General features: G+C 37.5%; 1 protein-coding gene across 1 annotated transcript in view; it reads right to left on the reverse strand.

Annotated features, from left to right (window-relative positions):
* Window positions 1–26,055, reverse strand: part of AKT3 (AKT serine/threonine kinase 3) — a 130,045-nt gene that overhangs the window by 38,788 nt on the left and 65,202 nt on the right. Inside the window, exons 3-7 of the mRNA XM_026041079.1 lie at window positions 18,672–18,783; window positions 17,063–17,207; window positions 10,126–10,257; window positions 6,104–6,169; window positions 4,808–4,876 (exon numbers count right to left, since the gene is read on the reverse strand). Of these exons, the coding sequence (XP_025896864.1) occupies window positions 4,808–4,876; window positions 6,104–6,169; window positions 10,126–10,257; window positions 17,063–17,207; window positions 18,672–18,783 (524 nt within the window). The remainder of the gene's footprint in view (window positions 1–4,807; window positions 4,877–6,103; window positions 6,170–10,125; window positions 10,258–17,062; window positions 17,208–18,671; window positions 18,784–26,055) is intronic.

A 26,055-nucleotide genomic window follows, 5' to 3' on the forward strand; every position in this document is an offset into this window, starting at 1 on the left:
TCCTTCCTGGCCTGCGGAGGGGAGCGGTCACACAACAGCTACAAACTTAGCAGAATTATTATCAAACCACATCTGCTAGTTTTGAGTGAAAAATTAGATATAAATTATCATCTATTAGGTATTTTGGATTTCCTTCTAATTCCACAGAGAAATCTTCACCAGCTAATTATTTTGTTGGTTTGCTGTTTTGGAATGATTATGCCAGTGGGCTGCTTTTACAACTGCAGCAACAAGAAAATTTATTTAACTAGAGAACCAAAAGAAGAAATCTGATCRCAAGTTAGCAGAAAAGCTTCATATATTTGCACTTCTCCATGATTTGCTGCTATTAAATAGGGGAAATAYTCCCTCAAATTGCAATGGAAATAAATTTGGCACACTGTGTGTGAAACTTTTTAATGGTTTACATTCATTGTAAATGTATCTCCATGTAAATGTAAACTCCAAATACATATCAGGAGGCATACGACAGTGCTATAATTATGGAGAGGACTGTAGCTATAAATTTGCTGGTACATCTTCATTGAAAAACTATACAACAATGTTGCCATGATATTTTTCTAATAGAAAGTTTTAATGCAAAAATATTACCAAATAAAAACAGAGATAAATATAAGAGTATGTTCAACTGCAGAGTCAGGCATAGACACTGCCAAATATGTAAAGGATCCAACCTTAGAGGCATCAGTACGCTGGGCTTCTGCAGATGTGAGCAAGACTGTTCGGGAGCCGATACTCCTGCTACCACCTAATGGGTCTGCTCCCGCTCGGCCGTTAAACTCGCTTTCTATTTGACTCCCGGTTGGATTCTTTTGCAAACACAAGCTTGCAAAAGCAAGTGCACGGTCACTGGCAGGAGCAATCTGGAACTTCCCAATTATTTGRTTAGCACTTCAGACTGCATACCACTTGTAGAAAAATTTTAACCAGTAAAGAGACTTTATTTTGAGCTGTTAAGAATTTTACGATTAGGAATATACTCTCTTTTATGTAGAGTTCACAAAATGAAAACAGGGCACATTCTAAATAAAATGCTGAAGTTTACGACAATTCAGTGTTTTTTTCCATTAGATATATTTTAAATCCTCCTTTTTTTTTTTTTTTTCCTAGACAATGTTAGCACTTGTTCAATTACAGCAAACCATTTGGTTCTTTCTTGTCTAATGAACTGAAATAAGAGCTATGGAAAAACAAAGCCAAGTAGAAGGAAATTCAGAGTTCTGATGTGGAGAAACCATCTGAATAAAATTTAGAGTCTAATTTTATTATGCAGATAATTACCAATTAGTCTTGATATGGAGTAAAGAATTTGGAATTATCCTGAAAGTGCAAAGCACAGAGATTAATCAACTTATTAATCAACTTAACCAATGTATTCTACAGAGTAATGTATATAATAAATTTTTCTCTTGAAGCTTTTAAACCTTTATTGCAAAATACTGGAAATTAAAAATGGGAAACATTCTCCTGAAGTAATACCCTAACAAAGAGCCACTCTTAGAACACCATTTTAATACAATAATTTATACCATTCTGCACAGCCTAGGATTTTGTGGAACACTATAMTACATTATTAGCTTGCTGTATTTGAATAAAAATGAAGACTATATAGGCTATAAAAGGAAAAATAGACAAATCAATACTTGAAGGAAAAGCATCAATACAATCTTATACTTTTTCTCAAATTATTAATAGGACAGGGACAGTAAAAAATGAAGGAAAAGAAAGTTTTTTTTTTAGTGGCTTTTACTTATCTGTAAGTACTGATAGTTTTGTAATTTGAAAACATTTATATGAACATTCTATGTTTTGAAGCAAATGAAAGAACACACAGTTTATCATGTACAATTGCAGATACTTGTTTACCACACGCTTATAAAACATGCCATTTCAAAATCTTGAAAATAGAAATAGATCATTTAACTAAGCCAGATGATCTTTTTCTTTTAATGAAAATAAAAGCTCAGTGTTTTGACATTCCTTTAATTTAGCTTTTTTCAGGATTACAAAGCTATGGAGAAGCAAACAGAGTGCTAGAAGTAACCTTTTAGCTCTTGAGCACCGTTTATASTATCTGTTTTATTCTATTTTTTAAACATTATAAAACCATGGACTCTGGATAAGCTGTTTAGCAATATCTAACGGTTACACTAAAATAAAGAAAAAGGAAGCTTTCAGCCCACAGCAAACATTTCAGGATGGGGTCCTTAGGCAGAAAAGTAACTGTTAAAGTTGTCAGTATAGGAAAATACACTCCATATTTCTGTGCCTGAGTAATTCGTTTGGAGGGAAAAAAAAGATGCAAAAAAACCTTCTAATACTTTGCTTTTATATATTTAGCTATGGAAAATGTTTTTTTTTAAAGGAAGTTGAAATAAAAGTAGGTAACTAAATAATCTGTATACAGTACAAAAGCATAAACACAGATCAGTAAAACAGGCAGTTACATTTCATTATTACATGCTCATTAAATAACTGAGTAATATGAAGTTAAGAAAAGAGTAAAGTGCTACAATTCTGGTGGGATACGAAATTAAATAGGGATCAAGCTATTTTACTGTTACAGAGGATTTTTGCTCAGTACCATTTTAACAGTTTCTTCGTCAGAATGTAATTCAATGACCTTCTCTTTATTTTATTTTTTTTTTTTTTATGTATATTTTCTGCCTATCCACAAGAACAGGATCTAAGGACTCCTAGTACCGATTAGAGCTCTTATTACCRCAGCGGGGTGGAAGGCTAAACTGTGGAGTTCCTTGGCTTTCATCTGGGTCAGAGTCACRAATACTAATAGAAATTTCAAAAAGAACTCCTTCACTGGGAAGACTGAGTCCTGCTCTCCTGGAAGATACAAAATCCATGAACGTTTCCAAGCAATTGACTCAGACACAACTGCTTAGCTAAAAAGAAAACTTCAACCCAAAGGAATTTTAAAACAGMAGCACAACTGAGGGTAGTACAGCTCTGAAGAACCTGAATCAGAATGATATGGCTACAATCAATTTCTTACTATGAGGATACAATTAAATGTGTTTTCAACACCTTCATCAATAAGAAAGTATTGCAAGGAAACAAAACGTCCTTCAATTCATAGTGAGCAGTGGAAAGAAACAGCAAAAGGGAACAGTCTGTGTGCAGTCTCAGGAGGTATGCGTACACACAGATCAAGTGCTAGCTAAATTTAGAGCGTCTTATTTTGAAGAGTTTTCTGAATTAACAAGTCTGCTTTAACAAATACGAAGTCCTTTGAATTTCTTCACAGCCCCCTCTTGATGAAGCGCACTAAAATCCTTCCAAGGCCAATGGACAAAAGCAGGCTGCCAAGAAGAAACCCGTGCTGCAAGACGTATGCAGCAGTTGCCACAAAGAAGCACCACTCAACACAGAGAAATAAAAGACTCAGGCCTGATCAAAACCCAGCAGCAGAATATCCTCAGTAGCCAGAAMGATGTTGAAAACATTCCTGGTGGGCTCTGTTCTGCATTCTGGTAGCACAGAAAAATATCTTCCAGCGTCAGGCATTCAAACAACAGGTTCATGTTAAAAACATACTTTGAAAATGCAAATTCTAATTTTATTGAAATGCAACAGTATCCTATACAAAGTAAACTATGTGGAATGTACTAGTCTACAAAGAACTGTCTTTAAAACTCACTGTGAGCAGCACTGGCTTAGTATCAGAGAGATAAACTTAATCCTAGATAACCAAGCTGAGTGTTCAATGGAAGGCTGATATTCCACTGCCACGGAGGGAGATTTCCTCTCTAGTCAGAATGATTCGCTGACTTTCATGTCCAGAACATGGTTTACACAGAGTTAAACGGGACACCCTCTCCTATGAAAACCCTACAGCACCACACTAGGTAGCCAGGGATGAGACAGAACGTAGTGGGCCTGAGAGCGGGCCCAGAGAGGTGCCAGAGGCGCGAATGCAAGACAGGCACTCTTGGGGCTCTCGGCATTTGGCTAGAGCTTTGATGGCGGAAAAGGCAGCAAAAAGGATAACGAAAAACATGAGACCATGATGCAGTGATTCCTGAAGGAAGAATTACTAAAATGCTAGGGCAAATACTCAGTCCTTTCCTGTCACAATGCAGCATACGGCACACAAAATAAGGAATTCCCTCCAGTTCATGCTGTAATGAGATACAGTCTAGATGGCAAACAGCAGATAAAGTCCTTCTTAGACAGTATTTCTTTTATTTCCACTTGACTAGAATACCTTTTCATATTCTATTTTTCAGTAAGCAGTTAAAGGCAGCACATGCTTAAATCAAAGTCARTCACCATAAAAAGCTTTGAACTTCAGTTTAAGTTTCCAGAGTGCTGAGCAAGTGGTGAGGACAGATGTAATGAAAAGTAGGAACCTTCTACCCTCTCTTCTAGGTTTGTACAATGGGTATAGAAAATAACAAAACAGATATTTCACACTGAGACAAAATTGAGATTAATAAATACTGTTTTGTCTCTTTGCACTAGATTATAACCACTTTGTACTAGAGTATTCTACAAGATGCTTGAAGAAAAAACAATCAGAAAAACTTCTTTAGCTCCAAAAATATTTCTCTTTCATGAAATTATTTTTCAAAATGTTTTCATTTTTTAAAAATGCTTTTGAGAATACAGTTATTAAATATATTTATATATTTTTCTCCTTGAAATAATCAATCACAAACATTTGTAAAACAACAACAAATCATCTTCAAAGATGTTAGAGAGCCAAGTAACACACAAAAAGAATATTCTTCAAAGTGTTATCTAGTAACAACATGACTGCAAAAAGTGGGGAATGTTTTTTTTAACTTACCTCTCCTCCATTAACATACTCCATCACAAAACACAAACGATCCTTTGTCTGGAAGGAATATTTCAAGGACTTGCAAAGAAAACAGCAAAACCAAATCAATTATCATCATGTATTAACCTGATTTCTTGCAATTAACGGCAACAATTTTATCCTGTTAGACAAACTGTTCTGACTTCCTGGAGGTTCTCGTCACTCTCAATAACTCTTAACTGAAGTTTGAGAAGAAATAACATAAAATTACATCTTGCTCATTTCTGCAGTATCCATTAATATGAAAACTGCATGCTTAGTATAACAAAATATGAAATCACTACTAAAATACACCACTCTTTATTGCATTTCTATCTTACTTCCAGGTATACCAGATATCCTTACTCATTATTTTAATATTTTATGACATCCACAATGTCCACGTGAGCAATTACCACATCACTTTCTTTCTCTTTCCAGTAAAATTCTAGAAGTTATCTTATTATCTGGCCTGCTTTCACTTCCAAAGCAAAGACTCTATTATCCAAGTACAACATAATATTGAAAGCAGTAAACAACAAATGAATATATTTACTGATGTATATTTAAAAAATTATAATATATACTGTTATCTTAATTGAATTTTTCCACTGTATAAGTTTATGTAATAGTTTGGAAAAAAATTATACCCTTTTATTTCCAAATTTTTCCAAATTTCCACTGAAAATTTACTGATGCAGATTTGGCCTCAAGAGATAAGATGTAGTAGAATTACACTTAAAAATCACGAGACATATGACTTTTAAAAAAAGTCTTTAAAATACTACTGATATAAAATCTTAATTAAAATTTTTCTACTATAAAATATTATCTCTATAAAGACACAGATATTGAAGCAATACTGCATAAGTTTTGTATAAGTTTTGTATCAGCATGAATTTCTTATGCTCAATAGTTGCTACTCGATTCTTACTATTTTTTATTTAAAAACACCTTCCTTGACAGCTATGCCAAATCCCTTATTTAAAAAATAAAGCTCATATACAAAAATGTTACAAAAAATTGCACAAGTTATATTCCAATAATTAGACAGCTGTTTTTAGTACAGCTAAGCTTTACAAAATAACTGCAAACTTTATTTCAAAATACACTCTTAAATATATATTAGAATAAAATGCATGGTAAATGTAAGATATTTATTCATTGTTTACAGATTGTAATGAGAAGGACTTTGACATTTACCTGTAAAATATGGTCATAACGGAATATCAACCATGTTGGAAACTGCCTGTTGCAATGTATTTCCAATTTATTCCTAATACTTACTGTTAAAAAAGGGTGTCTGGTGTTTTTCAATACTCTGCTTTCTGTAAGAGTATGAGCCACTTCATCCTAACAAATAAAGAATACAAGTAGGTCTGAATTAAGATATCAAGTTGTATTTAATTAGTTTCGATGATGACTGTGTTATGACTATTATTAGCATAGTATTATTGAGTTATAAATTCAATACTTCAGAAAAGAGGTACACTTCAGCAAAACATGAAAAGGACAAAAAGCTCAAGTATTCCTGTTTTGGAAAAAAAAAAAAAAAAAAAAAAAAAAAAAAAAGGTCTTAGAGCTTCTTTTTTTTGCTTCCAAAATAATTTAGTCATCAAAAGTGTAGTCCCAAGATGATCTACATTGCTTCTTGGGGACTGGATGCCACCCTGTGCCACATGCTCTAGGTCTCCCTGCTCGAGCAGGAAGGTTGGACTAGATGATCTCTAGAGGCCCCTTCCAACCTTAACCATTCTGTGATTCTGTGAGACCTGATCCAGGGAGCCAGTCTGAGGAATTCCTTTTCACATTTTCAACTAAATATTAGCAGCTGGGCCATTTGGTGAGGAACAGTGATTGTCTCCTGTGGCTGAATCAACATGATGGGGGACCACAGGGAGTCCAGGGCCAAAGGGAAGGAAACTCATTCGATCCTTCCTGGACTGGTGGCTGCTGATGCAGGTTTTGGATCTGTGCAGGTTTCCTGGCACCTTCCCTCTCAGTGACAGGCTGTCCTGTGCCTCAGCTCCCAAAGGAGCTGAGTGTGACTCAAATGGCAACATTCATCTTATATAAGGAAATATATTTAGTCGGAATAAATGATACTAATATAACACTGCTGAATGGCACATGCCTATCAGACCATGCTATGAAGATAGGTATTATTAAACTACAAAGTAAACACAGATGTCACAAATTTTTGATTACGCTCTAAAAATTGTCAAAACAGGAAGTTAAAAAATAACAACAGAATTAGCAGTAATAAATTATGATGCCTTTTAGCTGAGCAGCAGTGCAACACTGAGCGTATACTGCAACTACACGCGGGAAGCAAACAAAAAAAACAGTTCAATGAGAAATGTCTAAGATTTCCCAGCATATTTTTAGAAGCTCTTCATAGTGATATGATGTAACTTTCTTAGCTGAATCCACCTTGGGGAGAAAAAGGAAAAAAAAAAAAGTTGAATGTAAGTTTACTGCTTTCATTGCAGCATATGAAAATACGCCGAAGGATTCTCTCTCTCTCTCAGCTACTTCTCCTGGCAGGTTTTTGGACAGGCCGGCTGAGCGGGCGCCCATGGGTGGARGGAGCGGGAGGAGGGAGCGCTGAGGAGCCGCTGCAGCTGGAAGCCGGTCCCGCCGCGTGCGGAGCGGGAGCCTTAGCGGGCGGGCAGAGCCACCTCCTCTCGCCTGCTGCTGCCCCTCACGTGGGGACCCTGCCCGGGAGGGAGCTGCTCATCTCCTTGGCAGCCTCCGGCCCTCAGCCTGCAGCTCTTGAGCCGGGCTGCCCTCCCCGGGACATATTCTGGATGGCATCCTCCATCGGGGCAGGAAAAGGAGAACAGTAGGGAACAGCATCRCAAAAAAGCCTGAGCTCCATGGCTCCAGGAGAAAACGTTTCTAGCCCGACAAAAATAAATSTTAACACAACAGGACCACAACACACTTGATTCTTAGATTTTTTTTCGATTCCGTAAACTTCACAGAACTTCTCAATGCTTCCCCAACAAATCTATGGGTTTGTTCTCATCCCAAGAAACCTCAGGTACCACTGGCATTTTCTATCAGTCAAATAATAGTCCATTTCCATATTGTGACTGACAAGAGACGGAATCAAAAACCCTGAACCATTAGGAAGAGGAAGGCAAGAGAGAGCCCTGTGCTAAAAGTGCTTTTTCACTCTGAAAACGGGAGCTACTAAGTCTTCACTCAACAAAAAACCCTGAGGCCATCAGGCTTCAACAAAAAGAGCCACCATAAATTACAAAATGTACCTTGCTACTTAGGGAGATATTAAAAATGCACTAAGTTTAACATTCATAAAATAAGACAAAACAAAGTACTTCAGCCTTGATTTCAATGAGTTTATAACAGTCTGTAACACACAGTGGCTTCATGGAAACAGCGTTAACAGACTTGACATCTATTTTTATACTGCTCTTCAGGGATTTAATTTAGTCTGGAAAACATCTTCAATTGGTGATGTAGAAAAAGTCTATTCTAAGATTCAGGCTTCAGGTCAAAAAAAAAGGGAGGAGATTGGTGCAATATYTGTAAACTCACAATATTTTATAATGCCCAAAATTAAGATGAATAATTAAATAAATRGAAAATGTATGTTACATGGGTGTTAGCTCAATACTTGGAAATATGAACTCCAAAAGCTTTTAAACTTTTTTAAAAAAGGAGACTTTTTACAYTTTTTAAAAATTGTAATTGTTACTGTAATTATTTTTCACTTCTACTTCCAAAACACAATACAACTTTCCTTACCATTAAGGCACACATTTAGGATTAATTAATCTTTTACATTAGCTTTACTTTAGGGCCTTAGTTTTCAAAAACAAAAYATTCTTCTGCTACAGACTGTATTCTTTATAACTGAGACAGAATGAGATATTATTGACTGTTTCTGGAAATCTCACTCATTAGCAGCTATCGTTTGAGTAAATCCTGAGCCTACACAAACTGCTATTATTTTCACCAGCAAAACAGGGGTCTTATTATTCATCCATATGAATYGTGAAGTTTAGATCAGAATTAAGTAGAAAAAGCAACACAAATTCACAATGTGAATTTAGATGCATTATTATTATTTACTAGGAGTGTCATTAAAATCTAACCATTTTCACAGAGAAAAGGTTTATAATCCCAGTGCTTCACCAAGGCAGGGCACAAAAGCTGGCAATGGCTGGTTTTTCTGGCACTGTCCTAAAGTTTACAATATTGGTAGCACTTTCCTGACCATGGAAATTTTAGTCTGTCATGAAAATTTAGGATCAGTAGATTTAGTCTGAACTGGGCAGATGCTTTACATCAACTTCCCACCTCATGMTGCACTTCTATTACAGACAGGACTCTCTCTAGTGAGTATTACATCACAGCATAAGCCAAGCTGGTGCTGCAGATCCAATCTAACTGTGACATGATTGTTAACATGGTTCTTCAGACTTGTTATTTATAGTTATTGGGTCAAGGACAGACGTAAACATATAGGCTGCAGAAGTCCTTTGTTTGAAAATCATGAAGGGTAGTTTAAAATAGAATAGATATATAATGCACCACAGTTGTTATTCACATTTAGTTTTCAGAAATACTGGCATTGCTAGTCTCAACTGAAAAATCTCTTTATTGAATCTCATAATTTTAAATGCATCAYGATGACAGAGAATGTAGACATTTTGCTTTCAATTACTTCTGTGCAAACAGGATTTGGAAGTTGAGAACTTCAGGAACAAAGCTCCGCATAAGTTATCAAGTTTAAATTACATAAAATTGTGATGATGCATAACAGTTAATAATGCTAACCTAACAAATTTTACATGAATGTACATGTCATTTTAATACCATCTCTTCAGATATCACTTTCAGACTTCTCTTGTTCCTTGCAAACTGGAAAAAATGAAAATGCTCTTCCTATAGCTACTTAATCTAATATAGCAAGAATAGAACATCAGTAAAAAACTAGTTTTATTTATCTGAATAGATCTGCAGTTTRTTTAGAATGAAAAAAAGAAAAAGTATGTAATATACTCATTTTCACCTTTCAGACTTGGATTGCATTATCTACTCTCACAACAAACTCTCAGTGATTTAAGCACATTTCAGATCTTTAGCCATTGGAAGTACATATATGTACACTGAGTACAAAATGAGTACATACAAACATGGCTTTTTACTCATTTTCTGAAGATGCACACACATTTCTACAGAAATTCAGTTACCACCAAAAAACAAGCCCTCCTCATGTATTAGTTATTATGTCACTGAAATACCTGACACAACATTATAACTATAACCTCCCTTACCTTTGCAATAATGACTTCTTTTTTCAAAATCTTCATAGCGTAGTATTTCCCACTAGCCTTCTCTCGGACCAGAATAACTTTACCAAACGTGCCTTTGCCCAGTAGCTTTAAATAGTCAAAATCATTCATCGTCTATATGGGAAAAAAAAGAAAGAAAAAAAAAAATAATAAGCCAGACTTATGTGATACACTTCCAGTATGCACACAAATTTGTTCACATACAACCAACACTATTATTAATATAAAGGTAAGAACGGTTTACACAAATATGTATACTTGCCTACGTTGCTCTTAGGTAGCTGCTCTCTATGGTATTTAATAGCTTACACAGGTATTAAGTCCATAATAGTGAATTGTATCTATGAACCACAAGGATATATTGTTCAATACTGTTATTACAGTTTGTTGAATTACTGTACAGTATGCTGACAGGCTTATTTTTAGAAAGCACATACAGAAGAAATTTCTAGCCTATAACAGTATTTCACAACCTCTCCATTTGTAAGACAGCATGTCAACTCCTGTGCTATTAAGAAAACCTATTAATCCACTACATTTTTAATACCAACCACTGCACTGATGGCTTTTTTGAATCATATATGATCCTCACCAGAATACAAGTAAGATTCTACAGTAGTCTGTGTATTTTGCATTAGAAGATGACTTTTAAAGATTTTTGAGTACAAATTAGTTGCATGTTTTTTACATTGATGAATCTGGCTAGATAAAAGGAGAAAGGGGCACATTTTAGTCCTTCATTTAACTCAATTATAGAGACCCTTCAGGTATCTACTCTATCGAACACCACTGACACTGGCATCCAAGGGCTGGTATCAGACATGAGACAAGGGGCCGAGTAGGTTGCTGAGCTCAAGCAAAGTGCTGCACACAGAGGGGATATGACCAGACTGTTTCAGATCCAAAGGCAGTTTAGTCCTTTCCATAAGGATAAAGCTTCCAGTCAATAATCAGCTTAACTCTGCAAATTTATTTCACAGCCAGCTCAGGAGTATCAAACCCTACAGCCTATGCATTCGATGCAGAGATGGGTGTAGAAAATTCTAGCACAGCACAGCCATRAAACAAAAAGCCGTAGGAAGGGAGCAGCTCTTCAGAGGTCACCCTGGATGGACAGCAGGGTCTATTTTGCCAGCTCAGGGCCACCAGCTCGGTTCCACGGCGTGTGCGCGGCGCCTCTTTCCGTGTGCTGCTGCTGCTCAGGCACCGGCTGCCGCGACCTCCGCGGGTGCCACGCAGGGACCCTGCAGCAGCGGGAGCCCTCGCGCCCCAAACCCCCATCTCTCTGCGCTGCCTCCGTCTATCGTCAGATAGAAGGTACAAAAACACTGACGGAAAGGCGAGTAACAACTGAACAGAGACTGGCTTAAATCCGACACAGAATACTCCACTTCAAAAACTGTCTCTTTTGATACTGAAAGACTTGAATAAAAACTAAAAATAAAAAAAAAATCTGTATTTCAGGATATCCTGGGTGGCTTTACATAGAGAAAAGCATTTATAAGCTCTAAAAGATGACACCATCCCCTAGCTGTGGTGTTCCTCTCAGAGGAGCAGGAATTTCTCATTCTTACATTGCTTGAACAGAAAAGTGATCGGAACAGTTATTCTAGTTCCAACGTGTTTTCTTATTAAGCTTTGTTTATTTACATTTTGTGTACATTACATGCATCTGTATTATCCTCTAGGAAAAAAACATGAAAAAAATATTGTTAAGGATATTAAAAATATTACGTATTCGATATGAATACAATTGGACAATTTTTAACAGCTCAACATTTTTCAAACAGTAATTCACATGCACACCAGGCAGCAAAATGAAAAGAGGATGTGCCTCCAAATTCCCCTAAAATAACTTCACTGGAGAGAAGGTACACTTGGTTGAGAGCCAGATAAACGCACGCTCCAGACTTGCATCTTTACTGCATTCCCGAAGCCTTACTGCTGATCAAATAATCATGTCCTCCTCCAAGCAAAAGAAATTCTTTTTCTGCTCAGCATCCCAGGAGTTGCGCAAGACAATTTCAGRTGATTTTCAGAAGAAAGCCTTGTCTCTTAGAAAGGAGTAATTAAAAGCACAATTGCACGGACATATAATTTGGGAAGTGAATGTACAAAACATGTATCTTGAATAGTCAATCTCTAATTTCCAGGGCTTCCAGTGACGGAAACCAAAGCTGAGATTACAATTTGATAAAACCTCTAATGATCACTGAGTCCCAGTTGTTGCCACCACACATGATTGTATCACATATCCTAAGTTCAGTAAGCATGCTTTAAAAGTAGCACGGTCCTCATTCTTCCGGATCATTTTTCTCCTCTRTTCTGTGAAGTGGGAGCCCATTCTGGGCTCTGGGCCTTTCTCTGGCAGTCTCTCTGTATGCTCTCTGATTTCTAGCACAATATTGACCCACAGTGTAAGTCACTCTCCTCTTCTTTAGCAGGGAGTAATACACCTCAAAACATTTATAAACAGTAATTATACATCCTCTGGGTGGCAGTTTCTTATCTTACACACCTTTAATGCTGTTGTGTGAAGGAATGAGAATTTGCTTTTTTTCTCATCTTCCTAGCCCGCACTAGCTGCAGTCTGAGACAGTGGATTTAAATACTGCCCTTCCACACACACTTTTATTTGTAACTTCCTCAATGGAATAAATATTTTCCTCATCCCTAGCAGAAACACTTCTAATAGCAGCTATCTCACACAACCCAGTAGTGCAGAGCTACTGGACACATCTCCAGGCACATAAACAAACAGCACAACAAAATATATTCACTCTTGTGAGAGAGAATAAACAGCAAAAATTTACTTCTGACTACATGTAATCACTACATCTGTGCAATCACATGCAAAACACATGTAACAAGTCTATTATACATGCTCAGAGATACACAAACACTGATTCAAAACAAACAAACAAACAAAAAAAAACCCCAATTTTCTTTCTTATGACCCATCCATGCAATCACAGTCTTTCTTATACTGGAAATCTACCATTGATTGCTCATAACCTCCAAAAGCTGCACAAAGAAATAACTTCTGTCAAGTCTGAAATACATCTAAGGTCACAAATGGTCTTTCAAGTTATCCTAAAATTTACTCTTTTAAATATATCCTTAGATTTTTTTTCCTGGCATAACATACTACGCAAAGTTGCGACCAAAACACATGATAAATTCCATTATGCATCTAGTGATAGATCCTCGCCGAAGGTAAGGCTTCTCTAGCGTCACAGTGCACACTGGTAAGTGAGGTCATCAGCTTAACAGTTCTGTGATAACCAAGCAAAAACACACCAAGAAATTTCTTGCTATTCTTTGTGCCAAAGCACAGAAAACTGACAAAAGCCCACGAAAAATCCAAAACACATCTAAAACACAATTCAGACAGATGATGAAGAATTGGGCAGAAATTTCCATATCTTTCACTGGCAAAGCTATCTCACACCCTGCAGAGACTAGCTAACAACTTTGTTCCTAAAGAACATTGAGTTTGTTSCCCTAACATTTTATCACTTCTAAAAGTTAGAAATTTGTGTGTCCATAAGCAGTCTAAGAGGAGCAGATCTTTCCCACACAGTCTTCCTTGACTCTTCCTTGGCAGACTGGATTTCCAGAGAGACAACGAGAGCCTGAACAAAGAGCAATCCGCTGCCCATGCAGAGCAGGAGGATAGCGGCTCATCCAGCCACAGTCCTGGGTGTGATGCTAAGGGCAGCAAGTCTGACCCAGTGAAAGACACGTTTGTCCCAAGTCTGCTTACGTAATATCCCCCAAAGCAGTCAGGAATATAGCTGCAAGCTAGGTGAAGACATGCTTTTTAAAAAGACATTAAAAAAGGAAAGTAAAAGTTTTGCAAGATTTTGAACAGCGGCTTAACAGCAGCTTATGGGTAGCAGTGCTAGTTCTAAGAATAAAGTGTCCTGATGCTCTCGTTCTTTAGCAGCTTAGCAGAAGGCTTACAGATGAGACAGTGCAGGGTTACTCAATATGCCTGCCAAAGAACAGAAGACCTTGGAAGATAAAAACATACGCCACAGCTAAAGTTGTACTGAAAACTGGTGGAAAAAAATGAAATATTTCCTAAATCTGTAAGATGTAGGTGAGTAAGTTTGAGTGAGCAAACTTTGGCTTCCCTAAGTTTGAATTCTTTTCCCCTGTGATCATTCTTCCACCTACTTTATTCCTACAGAACTCTGAGGAATCAGGATCTCTCCTCATTGCTTTGTTTTCCCTTGAAAATCTATTCTTTATTCATTGTACAAACTGAAAAATAAATCTGTAAAGGAAGAAAAAGCAGTGAGCCTACAAAATGCTACATTAACAGAAAGAAACTGCATTAACAGAACAACCATACTATGTTCAGCCTTCTGTAAAACCTAGTTACTCCAGCTAGGGGTGTTTTGTTTGAAAGAATATACCCTACAACAGGCACTTAAGAATTCATATAAAAGAATTCTCCATATGCATCATGATTACACCCCTGGAAGTTTGCAACTGATTTCAACAAGAAGAAAGTCTACTGATAATGAACAACAATAAAAATAGTTCACTAACAATCTCCATTCCTCAAAATTTAAGTGAAGTTATTACTCTAAATCTTAAATTCTACACTGATAGCATTTTTCAAAAAAAAAGTCTGTGCAAAAAAAAAAAAAACCTTCTGTTTTTCTTAATTAATTTAACTACGGATGTTGCTGTCATGTCTACTCAAATTAAGTTCCATATTCTAAGACYGTTTTCTTTATAAACCTTTTACCATTTTTTTAGGGAAGAACAGCCCCACTTCTCTGTCTTGTTTGTTAATCTGATTATGCTCTTCTACTCATATACATACCATCTGGTGCATGCACAAGTAAAATTCACTGGGCTTAGATGCAAGATCAGGTGACAAAACAAACACGTAGGAAACAATGTGCAAAAAATTCCTGAAATTAAAATAAAGCCCATATAGAAGAAAAAGGAGAGAAAAACACATTGAATAATTATAACTGAAATGGTTCTGATTATCAACTATAAAAATATTCATAAAAATCAGACTTCTGAGAATGGTTCTTTAACCGGAAGACACAACTGAGAAGATATGGTTATCTTCTCAGAATCTTTTTTTTCTGAAGTTTTGCAAAACTGCAGAAATTTGCAGTGGAATTATGAGTTTTTGCAGAACCGTGCTAGTGTGGCCCAGTGTGCTTGTACRGGCTACAGAAACTTCATTTGGATGTATTATTAGGTGTTGAATATCATCATTTCTCACTCCACATTTGTTGATTTTGCCGAAGTCCTTCAGCGTTCTGGAGCACTGCACACGCACTGTTCCAGCATCTTACTCTTTAGGAAACACTGAAGTAAGACAGAAACAATATTCATCTTCCTCCTCCTCCTATTSCCACACCACCTTTTGTTGCAGGGGAAAACGCACTGCAGAACAAGAACAGGAAGGRCCTACATTTTGGATAAACTCTTTTATTATAAATTCTGAAAATTGTTAATTTTGAAATCCTGGAAACGCTTTCTTTTAGGCAGTGGTTTTGTACTGCACTGAGAGGATACACACGCTTGGAAGAGTGCTCAGATCTTCAACAGAGCTCACCCAAACCCCTTCCACACAATCAGCCCGCCTCCCAGAAAGGCGGACACATCTTGCACGCAGCCCCTGTCTCGCTGTCACTTACCATATTTTACCCTGAAGCACAATCACTAAACATCTCCGCTGCAAGGCTAAAAGTTCAGTGTTAACTGCTCCAACCTGGCAGTGTATGAGGGATTGTCACAGCTGTGTATAATTAGTTTTTACTTTTTCTTTAGGAAAAATGCTGGACAATTACATGCAATGAAACTGTGTGAAAGAACTATGTTAGAATTGCAAACAAGTCCTCAAAAGTTAGGACATGAGAGAATTAAAATCTCCTATGAAATCTGCATTATATTCATAAGGACAGTTTTCAGCTTCTGATTTTTCTATGATTCTTGCTTTACATAGTGAAAAAAGTAAAACAAAAGAAGACATGCACTATGAATAAAGGCAGATGTTCACTATTCTTTTCATTGTTTGGCATTCAAGGGCATTCAACTACATTAGCTGTAAGACTATTTTACTCTGTAAACTTCTACAGGTTTCAGTTTCTAGCTAGCTGAATGACACCAGTCCCATAAAACCAGGGTAATTTTTCTTATGTGATTTCAGGGCTTTCTTAAGTCTTGTCAGTCTTGTATAGTMAGTGAGGTATATCCATTTGAATTCCTCATTTTTGACCAAGAGCAGTCTGTACTTACACAAGTAAACTCAAAAAAACAACAACAAAAAAAAAGAAAAACAAAACAATAGCAAATTTGGGGGGCATTGATTCTTTTACAGAGTAGTCTATGTTGTGCGTTTATCTTGTTGACTTCGGGACAAGACTGTAAGTATGCTATAGCCAACAGTATACATATTCCTGCTTACAGTAAAACTGTGACCAGAAAAAGAAACTAGTTTCTCTTAYTTCACAGAAGACTAAAGCAGATATTTTCCCAGATAGCAACAAACAAGGTCATTATAAGCCAAATCCTAGTTGCCTTTTTCATGCAAATCACCTAATTTGCACTGGAGATTATTTACATGAGAAAGGGGGAAAATCACCTTGCCTAAAATATATTTTTACCATAGTTTGCAAAGAGTAAACAAACAAGAGAAAAAGATGAAAATAATATCATGAATTCCATACAATTAGTGTTAACATAGTTAACGTGCCTGATGGTTTGAACTTTGTATTTGACAAGTGCTTTAACAGACAGCATGATAAATAAAAAATAAAGTGATTCAGCTTTACTGAAATAAAAATCTACTTTTATTTTTGTAATACACTGACATTTATGCAGAAACACTTTCTTTGCATACTGTTCTAGCCATCCACACCATTCTAGTCAAGTTATTTACCTTTCTTTTATGATGGGTTGTTGAAGCATCCATCTCCTCTTCTCCTATATTGTCTATTTGTGAAGTTGGACTACAGTTCATCCTCTCCTCTTCTTGCCTCTGAAGTCTGTCTGCTACAGCCTGGATCGCTTCTGTCCATTCTTCCCTACCATGAACAAGCCAACATTCCTATTAGAAACTCACAAATTACATCCAAATAATTTTTCTGATGTTTCTCAAACATTATATTGTTTCAACATGAAGTTCTCATGCTCCTCTAGAGAAGACTCATATTAATTAATTGCTTTGATTTCCTTCTAAGTTCTGCTTTGTATCAAAGGTGAATTTGTTTTAAATCAGCATCAAAATCCTTGCACAGTTTACTACAAGAATGAACAGGGTTTGATTTTGTAAATACTGTAATAGTRAAAACTTGAAAACTCTTGCTAGGAGTGTAAAACAGCTCAGAGCATATTATGTAATTTCCATTCTGATAATAATATGCTATTTTATGAGAGTTTTTGTGTGTCTCCGCTCACCATGAGACATTGTGCAGAAAAAAAAAGAGATTTATGCAACCACACTGTGTATTTGGCTCTTTCTTTGCCTCCTCTTAAAACTGAATTTGCTGGTTGACTCCAAATTTTCCATCAAAACTAAGACCTGAAAGATAATTAAATTCCTACAAATGCTGTAAAAATCTGTGGTTATGTGAATGGGACAGGCTCAAAGAAGGATTTCAACTGAGGGAACAGCAGGGGAAGCTGAGTCCATGGCTACTGTACGTGCTGGTGACCCAGCACATACACCTAGCTGGAAACTGAGCACACGSTAGCTCCAGATGCACTGCAGGATGGGCTGATTTTTGCCTAGCAAGCAGKGGATGCAGGAGGAACCCAGTGGTATTATGGAATACACAAAGSTAAGATGTATGACACTGTGTGCAGAAAAGAAAGATATTGTGGAGAAACAACATCCAGGCAGAATTAAAGGAGRGGATAAAAAGCAAGTAAATATCCTAATGAAAGATAGATGATACAAAGAGGAAAGTCACAGACAGTTAATGAAATATGCAATGAAAKCAAGTCAACGATAGTGTTAAATCTCCACAGGTCAGACGCCCAAGGTAGCAGGATGCCAAGGCAAACCATCTCGTGTCTCCTATATGCTCTTGGCACATTAAAAAAGTGAATTCATTAAGACTCTGTGAGTATTTGCTGAAACGAGAAATGCTAGTAACTAAACATAAAATAAATAGCAAATATAATATAACATATAAATAAAAACAAACATGCTTCTGTGCCAAAAAGAAGCACGTTAGGAGGAGCAAAAGGAAAATCTGAAACAGTGAGACTTRAAAACACTTCACTAAGCTCCTATTGTTCAAAATTCAACACTTCAGTGACATACCGTGACATAGTTTTGGCTTGTTTAAACACATTCATCCCTCCTACTTGTAGGCAGTTCTTACACTAGAAATGAAGGGGGATAATATTTTACAGAAGCAGACGTATAATAAGTAACTGCTCAGAAGTGCTCAGAATGTGACATTTCCAAACGCTGGTGGCTGCACAATGCCAGCCATGGTGCTGAAGCTTCTCCAGGGAGCACAGGGGAAGCAAGCTCTCACCGTTCCTCTGGAGTGTCCACATGGAACGTCCTCTCTATGACAGTGGTCCACTGAAGACATCTGATTATGAACGTGTTTGGCTTTGGTCGCTCTGTTTTCATTAGTTGACATTCTATAGGAAACAACAACAACAACAACAAAGGTACTTCCTTTAGTATATATTGCAAGTAAATGGGTGAAGAGCAAATAAAATGGCTTGGTTAAAATATATAAAGCTTATTGTACACCTATCAAGCAATCATATAGAAATAAAGTATGCCAATCCAATCTTGGACGTGGATAAAAAAGGTCAGAGGAGTTGGTTGACCCCATATAAGAAGCACATTGCCTCTATTTGCAGACTAGGTCTGTATTAGGAGGTTAAGAAGAATATTAGATCCTGGATGGCTCTACGGTGCCAAGGTAGCACCAGTAGCCAAAGGCACATTTTCCCATCTGCACCTGGCAAGAGGAATAYGACATTTTCCCTCCAATGGTAATCGTGCTGCAATTAGCCATGCTACTGTCATCTCAAGATTAGATTTATTGTAAAACAGCCTATCTGTGAAAATTCAGCTGCTGAAGCTAGTTAATGTCATGATGCAATCCAATTATGAAACACTGAATTAACCCCCACCGAAATGGGGATGACCCCAGAAGTCATTTGGTTCTCCTCCATGCCCCATGGMAGGATTAGCTCTACCTATGCTATCTCTCACAGATGTTTTTCTCAAATTTTTCTAATACTCCACAAAAGTATCAATTTTGAAATCTCCYAAGAAAAGCTTCATCCAACTATATGGATATTACCTACAGTTAGGTTTTTCCTAGCACATAGAGCAACCATTCCTATAACTTAAACATACTGCTTTTTGTCCTCTTGACCAGTTTATTTCCTCCTCTTTAGCAGCTACCCCATCCCTTTTGGACAAAAAGCTTTGTCTAAACTAAAAACTTTGCCCTCTCTTCAGTCTTTTCTAGCCTAAATCAACTCACCCAATCTGTCCCCGCAGGTCATGACTTTAGACCTAGCATTTTTCCTGTTACACCGTTTTGGACATACCCTACTTCCTATTATGTTGCTCATTACTTCTCCACAAGGGTACAAATGTATTCATTCAGACAATGGTTCAATGAGACCATATCTTTGATTTTAACAGGTAGCACACAGTACTAAAAAAATTACACCTACATGATGCAAAACTCTGACCTGCTAGAGCTCTTTACTCATGCAAATAGTATAGAGTGCTCTGTATCAACAGTTTCATTTGTTCTCCAGCACCAGGCTGGGGATAAAACTAGTCACGACACGTCATGTTCAGGTAATTCAACGGGAATGCTATCACCTGTTCAAACCTGATCAAATGTGCGCTCTGAAATCATCCATCAAACACAGATCAGTTGGTGCTGAACATGGTAACACAGTTCTGTTCACCTACAACTTAACCTCTTTGCAAACTGCCCTATCCCAGCTGGCCCAACTCTTTTGCCTCTGTACTTCACCATCCTTTGGCATAAAACCTTTTACTTGCTTTTACTGCATTACATTTTGTTTACTCAAATTAACATCAATGCCTTACAAAAGTCATGTTATATGGCCTGTGCCATGTCTCAGGCCACCTTATTCTTCGACAGAATTAGATTACATGRGTTTGACATGATTTTTTTTCTGCACAAATTTCATGTACGTCACTCATCTCATTATTGGCGATGACTTATCAATTCTTCTTCCACACACTGAGACTAAGCTGACTGGTCTACAGTTTCTCAACTCTTACCTCCTCCCACCCCAATACACACACACAGACACACAACCAGAAACCACTAACTCTCCCTTTCCAGTCTTGAAACTCCAGCTATCATCTACCGTTTCCCAGGAATGCTTTTTAAACACTCTCCAAGAWCTTGTGCCAGACTCAGCAAATTTCTGCCTATCTGACATACTTGGATACTCTCTAATCCGCTTTTCCATTCTCTCATGCCTTTGTYGCTGGTGCTGATTTTACAAGCCGCATACCAGAGCTGACCTTCTGCAGTGCAGCTGCATACTGAAAATACACTGGAACAATCCTTTTTCTTGATACTACTAGCTTATATAGAGCTCAGTGGTGCAGTTCAAGATGTTGATTCGTACACCTTGAGTCCATCTCCATGTGAGGAAGAACTTCTTAACAGTGAGAGTCACAGAGCCCTGCACAGGCTGCCCAGGGAGGCTGTGGAGTCTCCTTCTCTGGAGGTCTTCAAACCCGCCTGGATGCCGCCCTGTGCCACATGCTCTGGGTGTCCCTGCTGGAGCAGGGGGGTTGGACTACGTGATCTCTGATGATCACAGAATGGTGATCTCAACCATTCTGTGATTCTGTGAGGRCCAAAATAATTTGGGACCTGATTAACAGCAATGGCCTCGGTCTCCACACTGTAAGGCCACAGCTGGTTATGAGCAATACCCTCTCAATACCACGCTCTCAATACCCAYGTGGAAGCCCAGATATGAGGTGGCTCTCTGTGAAACCTCCTTCGCTTGAGAAYACGTGTGCTCACTGCAAAAGCTTTTTATTTGAAGAGATGGAGAAGAGTGGGAKTCTTTTTAATATTCTCTCTAAAAAGGTGGCTAAATATTTAATTTCCTTGAATGAAATCAAAATTGAGCGGAYTCGCATCTTTTCTTTCTCAAAGAAAAACAGTTCCAGAGAGAAGTGGAGGAGCAACGTATTTCTAAAAGCAGTGTGTAACCCATCCTTTTCAAGCAGATAAAAGTAACCAAAGTCTGCTGATATTTAGGGCACCCACACACTTCATGTGCTGCTGTATACAAACGTATGGGATAAACAACACTCCTATCAGGTTTGCCATGTGAATAAAAAACTTATTTGTGGATGTCTTTCACCTGCAGCTAGGAAAAAAAAAATCCACTCTACTAAGATGAGTACATTTTCTAACACACAGTTGTTAATTACCCAAATATTTTTGTATTAACTCCTGGAAAAAAAATATAGTAGTTTTAGAGAGAAAACATAGTTTGGAAACTGCAAAAGCCCCGAGGAATGAGTGAAACAGCCTAGTGAAGGCTGGCTCGGGAGACTCCAGCAATAGTTGGGCCATTACCAWGAGGAGAGAACGCTCCACCATCATGTCTTCAAGTTTGCTACTACACATAAGCATATGTAATTAGAGGGCTGAAGCTCAACTCCAAACAGTTGGAACTCCAAATTATCATTCAGAAAGATGAGTAAGCCAGTAAATAGACAGACTCAACTTTGTGTTCTTGTACGCTAGCCATCTACAAATTGGAATTGCACATTTTAATACTAAGGCTTTTGGTCTCTCTGGGATTAAACACCAGTCACGAGAAGTTTCCCCTTTAATAACAGAGAAAATAAAACGTTTTGAGAAAAACTCTTGTTCCAAACAACAAAATACAAAATCTGTAGCAGAGACTGGCAACATTGTTCAAAAAAATCTGTAAAACTTGTCAGGCTGTTTTTGGATCTATATCAAAAATGGAAAAATGAAATAAAACCARCAAAAAAGAAACACAATGGATTTTTTTTTTCTCAATTAGCAAACTTCTCTTTTTAAAACAACCACCACAAAGTAAACTACATACCAGAGGCTGACTTTTGTTGCCCTATCCAGAAAATATCCTCGCACTTCAAAATATATCAGATTACCTTTCTCAAAAAACTGTCCCCATCTAAATTAAATAGTTACGCTAGTTAAATTCTCCTGAGCAACTCTAACTACAAACTGTATTTCAAAACGTTCTGTTTACTTTACACCATTCTGAACCACAGATGACAAAGTTTGCTTGAAGCTGTAATTACTCTGCAAAGCTGGGAAGCCAATTAGAGGGCCTGAAACCTGCCAGTTCCAAAGAAAAAAAAAGAAAAAAAAAAAAAAAAAGCACAGATCATCTGCTCAGCTTTTATTAAAAAGTTTAAAGTTTGAATTCTATAACTTTAACCATATAATCACCAGTTTTCCAGTTTTCTTTTTCCTAAATACTGAAAGTCATTCAGCATACAAAACAGAAAGAACACTAACATTGTATTATTATTTCAGACATGGGAGGTTTCAACTTCAGCAGAGTTTATAGATAGGACTARACAAGAATACAGATTATGCAAAAATATGCACTTGAATAAGTCGAATATGAACAGTGGGATGCTGAGAAATTACTTCTAACATAGACTGAGTTTTAGCACAAAAGATAACTTCCTGTGATTACCACATGGTATAAAAGAAACAGCACTGAATCACTGCCTGTATTGTTTGGAATATAGGCACTTTCACATATAAAACCCACAAACATTACAGTTTAATGCTTAATTTCTTATTCTTTTCCGGCTCTCCCTTCACAAAACAAGCTACATTTCCCTGTCCCAACGTTTCCCCAACCCACGACGGCTTCAGCGTCTTCCCGCTCCTCCCGGACGCCCCCGAGCGCTGCCGCAGCCACCCCCGCTGCCTCTGCTCCTGCTCTTCCTGCGCAGCATCCTCTCGGAATTCTCTCTAATGACCACTTTCTACACAAGGAACAAAACCCGCATGCCATTGTCAAAGTTTTGACAGAGTTTGTCATGTTTTTGCTTATAAATAGAGAGAGAGAGAAAGAAATCCCCCTTGCTTCTATTACTTAAGTCCACTACTGATTCTTCTACCTCCTACCCTAGGGAAATTTCTACTTTTCTGAGACCTTCCAAGAAGCTCTGTCTTTTACTTCCTCTTTCCCTTCTATCTATGGATAATATTACCCACAAAAATAGGTTTGGTCATATGGGTATCTATGTGAACAACTTAATATCCTTTCTTTGTTCTCTTATAGTTGCTCAATCACATCCAACAGGAGCTGCTTTTAAACACGTCCTGTCCCTGCTCTCTACCCTCACCCTCTGATTCATTCTTTGAATCATTCTTCATCCAGTATCACAATTACCATTCCTGACACCTATTCTCCCATTGCTCCCATTTCAGGGATCATTTCTCAAAAAAGGAAAAAAAAAAATCCCTAACTAAAAACCTCACTTTGACAATGTATTAGTCGTTGATGTGCTGAGACCACTGCCTGTACTACAGGCTAATATTGTCTCATTGTTTTCTCATACTCCTCCCATCTGTTTGCATCCATCTGCTGTCCCTTGTTTTATATGTGGAATTAAAGTTCTTTTGAAGCAGGGACTTTTTTTTTTTTTTTTTTTTTTTCTCCGGGATGGGTAGAACTCCTGTTTCTGTGGGGCTGGCTCATAACTTGAACCCGGGATAATGTAACCGTTGGCTATTATGCCTATATAATAACCATTAAAGAAAAGCTTAACTTACACTCCCCAACACCGAAAAAAAAGAGCTTTCTTCATGCACTTTATGATGCTGGAAACTCCTCTTCTTCCAGCACTCCAAAACCCACTACAGGAACATCCATWTAGCTCTCACTGGAATTTCTGTCATTTCAACTGATTCTCTCTTTGGCCTTTCACTCAAAAAGGGAGAATAAAAATAGGAGATTTCTCCAGGCTATTTTGGGGGTATTTTTGAGGTTTTGTTTGTTTTCTCAGAAGACAACTTCTCAAAAGGAACATTATACTTCATTCTCTGTCTTCCATGTAAACACTCCAAATTTATTTATGTAACTGGCTGTATCCTGCCAACTCAGATCTGCCAATAAAATTCCATTTTTACCTGTCATGCTCAAACCAGGCCATGTTTGAGGCTAACTGGAAATTACAGAATGCTGAACTGGTGTCTAAGAAAGCACTGTCCAGTAAAATACAAAGATGAGACCAAGCAACTAATTTTCATTCATGATTCAAGCCAAAAAGTGAATGTAAACTAAGTTTACTATAGCATGCCAACTTATAAACCGCTCTAAGAAATATGTGACTCTCCCACAGAAAATTACTGGCCCAGTCCAAACTGGTAATGCATCTGGTAATCCACTGGTTTTTAACATCTTAGATCTAAATATCTGTAGATGTATTTGTACATGCGTTTTGTTAAATTCACACTGCCTTTTGTCACAACTATGTTCAGTGTTGAATTCCTATTATTTATTCGTTTGGAATGAATTCCATACTGTACTTAGGAATGTGACTCTAGTTACACAAACCAGTGTAATCACATCCCCCAGCGTGGTGGCAATTCTAAATCCTGAAACTTCAAAATCTCGCTGAAAAGTAATTGTGGAGTTCCTGGCACAGAATATCATGTCTAATGACAAATTATTTTAATCCATCAATTAATCTTCCTTAAAAYATACATATGCATTTTCCTACTGATTTCTACAGAGAATGTCTTCTCAATACTTTATAGCCTGAAGATCCTTCCCTTGCAACTTTTCAGCTTTCATGTTTTGAACTCCCCAAAACAGTGAAATCCTTTGCCTATTTTTTTTTCTCTGAAAGACTAAGACAAGGGGAAAGCCAAATGGTTTCTCCACTTAGAGTAACTAGCAAACCCAGGGTTCATCGATAATCTATTCTGCAAAAGAAAGAAAAACATGCTGTGAAAGAATGACTCCTCACAATAGCTGCAACTTATTTCACCTTTGCTATTTATTCTTAGACAGGAAAAAGGGTAGCTATACCACAGAGTGCTTAGAAAGTACAATCTTTCAAGCTATCATAGAAATTCCAGGTGACATCATTTTTGGCCAAAGCTCAAAGGCTACTGTGAAGGGCTACATCTCTTCCCAATTACTTTCCACATAAAGATCAAAATGAAGGCAAAGGGCCAATTCTTAAGAGATACCTCAATCCAAATGTGCTGGGTGATTACTCACATACTCATTGCATATGTGAAAAGTAATTTTTTTTTTTTTTTTTAAATCAGTGATGCCACAAAGCTCCTTAAGTAGAACTGGAAGCAACTGTCTATTCTTCCTCACTCTGCTTTCTACAGTGGTGATGACCACCAGAGACCAGGGTGGTTTGCACAGAGCAGTCTTGATTCTGAGCACACAACACCAGACCTGTTGGAACCAACAGCATTTTCACACTGGGCAACCAGAGCACCTAGTTTTGTCCAAAAGAAACAGAAGGGAGTTTTAAAAAACAGGGCACTTTTTAGGCCTCTACCTAGATTGAGAAGTTTCATCAACTTACTCAAAACTATTTTTGAACTGGTTCTGGCTGGATTAATGCCTAAGTGAAGGCAGTTTAAATCAACATATTTTCTTTTGCAGCCAAGGTGGGCTAGGACTGCGCTCCCACTCGGTCACCATGACTCTGTCACCAGGAACTCTTCTGCTGCACTAGCTTGTCTGCTGGCAACCACTTGTCTGTAGAGACATGGCGGCAGCTAAACTGAGTTTGAACTAGGCAAGCCAGGTAAGCTTATGCTTCTGCATTAGCCCTGAAGACCTGCATAAACCAGTTTTAAGAGCTTCCACAAGGAATTCTGCACAAATGCA

This window comes from Nothoprocta perdicaria, unplaced genomic scaffold (genome assembly GCF_003342845.1).
Source record: "Nothoprocta perdicaria isolate Ctin4 unplaced genomic scaffold, notPer1 scaffold_278, whole genome shotgun sequence".
NCBI lineage: Eukaryota > Metazoa > Chordata > Aves > Tinamiformes > Tinamidae > Nothoprocta > Nothoprocta perdicaria.